This window comes from Terrapene carolina, unplaced genomic scaffold (genome assembly GCF_002925995.2).
Source record: "Terrapene carolina triunguis isolate 2854851 unplaced genomic scaffold, T_m_triunguis-2.0 Scaffold836, whole genome shotgun sequence".
In the NCBI taxonomy this organism is placed as follows: domain Eukaryota; kingdom Metazoa; phylum Chordata; order Testudines; family Emydidae; genus Terrapene; species Terrapene triunguis.
Window position 1 is genome coordinate 2,634,436 of NW_020665187.1, and position 7,921 is coordinate 2,642,356.

Below are 7,921 nucleotides of genomic sequence, written 5' to 3' on the forward strand. Positions count from 1 at the left end.
CACACACACAGCTCAACATAGACACACGCCAACACCCCCAATCAACACAACACTCCAACACTCATACCAGTCCAACAGAGACACACCAATATTTACACTCACATATCCCAACACACACACACACACACACACACACACACACCAACCTCAGCACAGACTCATCAACAAACACACCAACCCCAACAAAACCACACAGATCGACACACACGCACACACCAGCCCCACAGACATACACAGTGATTCATCTACACACACCCCAACCCCAACACACCCTCACCGACATACACACTCCAGACAACCCTGCCCCTTGCAGAATCAGGCACCGAACCCAGGAGTCCAGGCTCCCAGACCCCCACCCCCTCTCTAAGGGCCCCAATGGTGCTAAGAGCTCCCCGCCACTGGCCGACTTTTCTGAAGAGCCTCTCTGGAAATCCAGCTCCTGCAGTGCCAGCGCTAAGAGACCAGACTTCCCTGGGTGGCAATTCCCGTCTCTCCCTTACAAATCCCTTTCCCCACAGCCCTAACCTACTGCCTCCCCCACCGCCACCCACAGCCCCCATTACAGTCTAATTATTGTCTCCCTTGCCAGGAACAGTTTGTTGGGAAAGTGGAAAATCTGTATTTATTTTCCCACCTTCAAGTAGTTTTTAAACAAACAAAACAAAAAACACAAACCCAAAGCAGAGCCCAGCTCAGTGGATTCCACCCGGCCTCCCCTCCCCACCTCCCGAAAATCCCCCACCCCACCCCACCCTGCAAGCTGGAACGGCTTGCAAACCCCAGAGGGGAAATATTTCTGGAGGACGCCGTGGCAAGGGGGTTAGGCTGGAATGTGCCGCACTCCACCTCTGCTAGCGGCGCTGCCAGCGTCCTGACGGGGAGGGTGTGGAGCGGGCGGCGGTGGGTCACAGGGGCAAATTGAAATCGCTGTCAGCAATCCTGTGGGGTTCAACAGGGTCAGGAGCTGGCCTAGGGCAGAGAGGAAAAACGGACGCTAGCCCGAGGCCTGGCTTCAAGGTATTTAGGCACCACTGAGGATCTGCATCATAGCTGCTCTGAGCCTCAGTTTTCCCATCTGCACAATGGGAGCCCTGCCCTGCCTCACAGGGGGGGTTGGGAGGAGAAATCCTTTAAAGACTGAGAGGTATTTGGACACCACAGTATTGGAGGGGGGGTCCTAGACAGACTGGAAACCCAAGATCAGCTGCATGGCCTAGTGGCTGGGGCCTTAGATTAGGATGCAGAGACATGGGTTCTGTTCCTGGCCTCTGTGTGTGTGTGTGTGTGTGTGTGTGTGTGTGTGTGTGGCACCCTGAGCTCCATTAGGGTCTGGAGGGGGGCCAGCGGAATGGCACCTTCCAATGCCAGGCCCTGGCCCCAGTGGAGAGTGGCTGTGTCCGGCGCTCAGTGGGAAATACACCTGCCTCCACGCACGGCTCGGCCCCAGTCTTTGTGTCTGTCAGCCGACCCCCAGCTGCATTAACCCCATGGCTTAAGTAGCAGCACAGTCAATCTGTGGAACTCCTTGCCTGAGGAGGTTGTGAAGGCTAGGACTATAACACCGTTTAAAAGAGAACTGGATAAATTCATGGAGGTTAAGTCCATTACTGGCTATTAGCCAGGATGGGTAAGGAATGGTGTCCCTAGCCTCTGTTTGTCAGAGGGTGGAGATGGATGGCAGGAGAGAGATCACTTGATCATTACCTGTTAGGTTCACTCCCTCTGGGGCACCTGGCATTGGTCACTATTGGCAGACATGATACTGGGCTAGATGGACCTTTGGTCTGACCCGGTACGCCCGTTCTTATGTTCTTAGCAGGGAGTGACAGTCCGTGCTGAGCCCGGCTGTCCCAGGGTGCACTGGGACCTCGCCGGACTCCGCTGCCCAGAGCCCCCCGTTCACATGCACGTGGCTCAGAGCGAGCAGCTTGTCTGCTCCAGAGAAACGTCCCTTCCGAGGGCTCTGGGTTCCCAGGTGTGCTGGAGTAGATGTGCTTTCGGCTGGGTTCAGAGCTGTTCCCCATGGCCAGCACGGAGCCCCCTGGAAACGTCTGACTGTTTTCCTGCCCCCCAGCCCAAAGTCCCGCCAGATCTCCCGGCCTCCCCGGCGTCAGGTACCCAGAGGGCATTGCCAGTCAAACGGGTCGGAAAGGGGGCAAAAGGGCACTGGCTCTTAAGCCCCATTGCAGTGGAGGCTCTGAGCACTTGGGCCCAGTTCCTCGGAGGCACAGAGGTGCCTAACTCCCAGAGTTCGGTGCACGAATACCTCTGAGGAGCTGGCCTGGGGTGCTCACACTGGTTCGTTTCGCTAGCGCAGAAGCAGCGCGGAAAGCGCTGGCACTGTTATCCCAGGCACCACACGCAGCGGCAGCCCCAGGGCGGATGGGGCTGGAGGGGGGACGTTTGCGTCCCATCCCTTGGGAGCGAGGCGGGCGGAAAATCCACGTCTCTCTTTTTCTGTTACCAAAAAATGCATCCCTGGGTTTGAGTAGGGCTCTGGCCGCAGGCTGCTCGGCCTCCCCAGATGAACATCACAGCCCAGGCTGCTCTGACGGACCAGACCCCGAAGGCCGAACTGGGCAGATTGGGCCGGGGCAGACCTGGGTTTGACCTGCTCTGGCGAGCCACTTCCCCGTCCGCCCGCGCTTGGTTCCTCAGATTGTCTCCTCCCCGCTCTGTGGATGGGAAGCGCCTGGCATAGCTGTGCTCTGGTCTGGGTGAGGGCCTCTGGGCACTCCCGCAATACAGAAAGGGGTCATAGCAGATATGAGGCTCCCTCCAGTCTGGGCTGAGCGTGGGCGGTGGCCACGCCAAGGAGGTTAGCGTCAAAGGCCGGGTCAGCCCTACAGCGTGAAGAGGTGGGATCCCTGGCTGGCGTCGCTGCGTTGGCAGAAGCCCCTGGTGCAGCGGATGCTGGAGGCTAGAATAAGCGACACCAGTGCACGGTGCGGCTTTGCCGGTCGACGCTACGTCCACCCTTGGGGTCCTTTGCTGGGACAGCTGTACTGGCAAGCACGTGTTGTGAGGCCTACCCGAACAGCCTGGGTTTGCTGCAAGCATCCACTCCCCTCAGACACACGGAGCGAAACCTCCTCTGGGCTTTTCCAAGGCTGGGGCAAGGGCCTTGTCTGCACCATGCCGAGGGTGGGAGAAGCCAGCGCCGTTGAGTGTGACCTCGCTGTGTTCCGGCTGAGAATGGCAAACTCGTGACGCTTTGGAGGCCGCCTCTGCCTGGATGTAACCTGTCATCCCCAAAGTGGTTGGAAAGCAGCACCACAGCTGACCCCCCCCCCCCCCCCGCCGCCCCCCCCAGCGTCTGGAGAGAAAGCAGGGGGCCCTCTCTCTGCAGAGGGGTATCTGTGAGCTGGTTCTCTTGCTGGTTTCCATGGGCTGGACACCTCGGCCTGACAGCACGTTTATTTTTGGAACACGGGCTCCGAGAGGCCCTCACATATGGAAAAGCTTACGGAAACGAAGCCCTTACGTGAGCGGCTCACTTGAAATCTCATGGCTTTCACTGCACAGGCCGCTTGGCAGGGTCCTCCGAGCTGTGGGCCAGCGAGCTCTGGGATTTTTAAAGGCACCCAACACCATCCTCCCGCCCCAGTAGGATGTGTGCACAGGCCAGTTCGGAGAGACGACTGGCTCTAGGGACGTGTGCGCAGCTGGGCTGTTCCCTGGAGCTGCTGTGCTGCGTGCCTGCCAGAGTCATGTCAGGGCACTGCTGCGGGGAAGCTCACAGTGCTGGCGTCCCGGCTGGGCACTGCTGCAGGGAAGCTCGCAGCGCTGGCTCCCTGGCTGGGCACTGCTGTGGGGAAGCTCACACATGAAGCTCGTAGGTAGCGGGTGCTTTCCGCATGTCAGTGCCCCCAGAGGGGGGAATCCCAGCCGGTGTGCAACCATCGTCCCCGCCGTATTGCGCCAGCATGCATGACGCACATTAGCATCCTTCTCAGGGGACGCTAGTTTCCTCCCCTTTATATCCTCCAGTCTCCTGCCCGGCTCAACACTCCAGCTTCCCACGCTCACCAGTGGGGGGCACCACATGGCAGATCATCCCTAGGGACAGCTTGGATCTCCGTGCCCTGGGCCTGTAGGACAGAGGTGCGGGGGTGCACCTGCACGGGGATGGGGCCACATTTACTCCCTGGCTGCCCTGTGGGCCCGGGTCTGACCCGTGGGGCTCAAAGCAAGGAAGCCCCCGGCAAACTGTGACCCCAGATCAGAAGGGGAAGAAGCAACTTTCCCTACTGGGTGACTACAGTCCCCCACCACTGGGGTGAGCATCAGGGCCTCTCTTCTCTGCAGCGAGATGAGGTAGACCCCCCCCCCCAATCCAAGCACAGCCTCTCCCCCGCTCCCCGAGACCGAGCACCTGGGCCTCTCCCTCGTCTGTGGCCATTTCTCCTCTGCCAGTCATTCCTCTGCCATTCGCTATCTCTTTCTGCTATTCCCCATCCTTGTGCCAGTTGCTGTTACTGGGCTGGGCAGCACTATCTCCATGGCACTCCCCACCAGCATGCCAACCCCTCTGCCACGTCCCTTCCTTGTGCCAGCCCGGCTCTGTTGTTCACCGTGATCGTGCCAGCCACTGCCCCTCCGCTCCCCCCAGGCATGATGCCAGCAATCCCCTTTCACCCATTTCCCACGGCTGCCATGCTACCCGCCACCTCCCTGCCCTCACCTCCCAGCCGAGGAGCTGTACAAAAGGGCTTCAAACTAGGGTGAGGCAAGATCACCCCAGGGAGCGAGTGCGGGAGCCCGAACAAAGGGGTGGGGTGGGGGGGACAGAAAACAAGCAGCAGAGGCGAGGGGGGGGGGAGCAGGAGCCGCAGAGGCGGCTGTTGTGAATTAGGGCTGTGGTGTAGTGTTCCATGTGGAAGATGTGACGAGCTCGCATTCTGCCCCCGGGGTGGTACAGGCCGCGCCGATGCAGGGTGAGCCAAGCCCAGACGAGCGCTGGCATCGAGAACATAAGCTCCATTTATCTGGGAACCTGAAATGACTCTTGATTTAAATCATATGGTAAAAGCACAAAAAATCGCCTGCCTTTGGCCCCGGTTCAAAAGGAAAAACACACAGACACACGCGCGCCCTTGTGCGGAGCCGCTTAAAGGGCCAGCACGGCGCGGGGACAAATCAGGGCCTTGTCCGGAGGCGGCGGGAGGGGGCCTGGGTTGGGGTCCGATGGCGCCGTTTGGTGGCCCGGGGCTGGACCCGAGGTTTCTCCACTGGGATGTGGGGGCTGCCATCAAATTATAGATCTGGATGGGGATTTTAAATGCACACCCTGGGTCAGGGGTGTGTGTGTGTGTGTGTGTGTGTGTGAGCGAGAGAGTTGGTGTTCGTGTGTATGAGTCAGGGTGTGTTTGTGCATGTGAGTTGCTGTTCATGTGCATGTGAGTTGGTACGTGTGTGTGTGTGTTTTTGTGTGTGTTTGTGAGTGGGGGCGGGGGGTGTCGTTTGGACCCTGTGTTTAGGTCTGATCTGCTTGCCGGTCTAGGTCTCTCCTGTTCATGCATTTCTGAGCCAGGGGGCGTTCAAACCCACTTGGCTGCAATAAACCTCCTCGGCTCCCAGGGCAGCAGTGTAGGGTTGCCAATTTTGCTTGGACGTATTCCTGGAGGTTTCATCACATGACATAATCTTTAATGCCTGGAGACTCCAGGACAATCCTGGAGGGCTGGCAACCCTACTTGAGCCGTGAGTTAGGGCACAGGATTGTCGGGGGAGGGGGCAGGACTCCTGGGTCCTATTCTCAGCTCTGCTGGGTGACCTCAGGTGAGTCCCTCCCCCTCGCTGGGCCTCAATCTCCCCATCTGTTGCAAACTGCTTGAGACCTATGGACTGAGGTGGGGGGCCAGGCACATACTAATGAGCCTATCAAAGCCAGTTTGAACCTTCACCAACCCAACCCCAGTCCTCTGGGGTGCATGCCCCTCCCCTCAGGTGGGGCTGGATATTTGGGGGCACCGTGGGTCACAGGCTACTGGTTGAGCTGGCCTCCAGATCACCCTTCCCATGCGCCTGCAGAGCCATCCAGCCCTCCGTAATCAGGGCGGGACTGGCTTCCATGGGTACCCGAAGCCCTGCGCGGCACACACCCCGGCAGAGAGCATGCTGGGACAGCTGTGTTCCCAGCATGCTCTCTGCTCTGCACATCTGGAAGTGCCCCCTCCAGCTGAGCCCCTCTGCTCTCCCATGATGCACTAGGGGCTCACAGGGAGGCCCATGGGGGCAGTGCTGTCACTGGTCTCCCATGATGCACTGGGGACTCACAGGCTGGCCCATGGAGGGGGGGGGGGGGGGGGGGCGGGTTTTCGCCGGGGGGGGGGGGGGGGGGGGGGCGGGTGGGCCACGGCCAGTGGGGGGGGGGCGACACTCGGGGGCAGTGCCAGGCCAGATCCCTGGTGTATTAACGGCGCTGCCCATCCTCACTGCACCCTGGAAACTCCAGGACAATCCTGGAGGGTTGGCAACTCTACCCCCCCTCCCCCACCCTCCAGCAGGGGCTGGGCTGGGATCAGGGCTGTTACACATGGGGTGGGGTTGGGAGCTGAGAGACACAGAGCCTGTGCGGGGGGGGGGGGGGGGGAGGGCTGCTTTCCCTGTGTCTGTGCTGCGTGCACAGGCCTGTGTGAGTGTGTACATGCCTGTACTGGGTGTGTGCGTGTTTATGTGTGTGCTCTGAGCTCCTGGGCTATCCCCACCTCCCTCGCAGGGTCAGGAGTGCCCTGACCAAGCTGGCGCTGTCCCAGAGCCCTGGGCTTCCTGGGGCCAGCGTCCTGGGTGCAAATCTAGCTCGCAAGGCCCAGCGGGAGCTGCTGGGTGCGGGGCCCTGTGGAAAACTCGGCCCTGGAGCCCTGCCGTGCCTGGACCTGGAGCGGCTCGGAGGGTTGCAGCTGCTCTTCTTCCCTCAGGGCAGCCTGGCAGGATGCCACCGACCCTCCAGGCCAGGCCAGGCCCTGCCCCCTGCCCCCAGTTTCCTGCCCACCCTCTCCCCCATTGCAGGGTTTTGGGAGTCTGGGCGCTGGCAGTGCCCGTGCAGTGTAGCCAGGCTCCAGGGGGCCGAGGCCCCTGGCTGGCTCATCGGCTCTCGCTCGCCCTGCCCTGGCATCTGTGCCAAGCGGCAGCGTGGTGCTGAGCTCCGCCACCGGGCAGGGAGGGGCTGGCTGGCAGTTTCACCGGCACCGTCTCATTCTGTCCTTCTTCTCCCGCAGCCAGGAAGGCCCAGCGGATGCCCCGGATTCTCCGAAGGCAGGACGAAGGAACGCCGGTGGCGTGGGGGGATAAATCCTGGTGGAGGACACCCCAACCCCACTACCCCCTGCGTCTTTCAAGGGAGATGCCCGGGGGCCATGGCGGGCTCACCGTGGGGGCGACTGATACCACCAGGATCTTCGGCCGGTGCTGAAAACGGGTCGGTGCCAGGTGTCGCTCCATAGCAGACTGACGACCCCCCCCCCCGCTGGCCCTCCCCCGCCATGGCAGCGAACAAGGAGAGGGTCTGCCCCAGCGGGACCCCGCTGGGCCACATGAATGGTTTCCCCCCCACCGTTTACCCCTTCGCCTTCTCCAGCAGCATCCGGGGCTCACCCCCTTTCGAGGTGCTCACCAGTGCAGGCTACTTCCGGGGCTTCCACACTGACCTGCCCAAGGAGATGGCGTCTCTGTGTAAGTACCCGGGGCTCGGCGGGGCTGGGGGGGGGGGGGGCTGCGCTGAGGGAGGGGGGGTTCATCATTGTTTAGGGGCACCACGAGAAGCTGTGAGGCTGTGATGTTGCATGGTGGCGGGGCTGGCAATAGCCCACAGTGAGCTGATGGCGGGTTGGCATGGGATGGAGGCTGAGATGGGAGTGATGCTGGGACTTGTGGTGCCATGTTGCAGTGAGTGGGGCTAGCTCCAGATGCGAAGGGGTTA

At 61.0% G+C, this 7,921-nt stretch overlaps 1 protein-coding gene across 5 annotated transcripts in view; it reads left to right on the forward strand.

Moving 5' to 3' along the window:
• The window catches only part of RARG (retinoic acid receptor gamma), a 71,205-nt gene that overhangs the window by 18,584 nt on the left and 44,700 nt on the right, over positions 1-7,921 (forward strand). For 3 of the 5 annotated variants that reach the window (XM_026660697.2, XM_026660693.2, XM_026660694.2), the window contains exon 2: positions 7,221-7,674. In XM_026660697.2, the coding sequence (XP_026516482.1) occupies positions 7,485-7,674 (190 nt within the window). In that variant the 5' untranslated portion in view covers positions 7,221-7,484. The remainder of the gene's footprint in view (positions 1-7,220; positions 7,675-7,921) is intronic. The other 2 variants (XM_026660695.2, XM_026660696.2) reach the window with 1 other exon arrangement.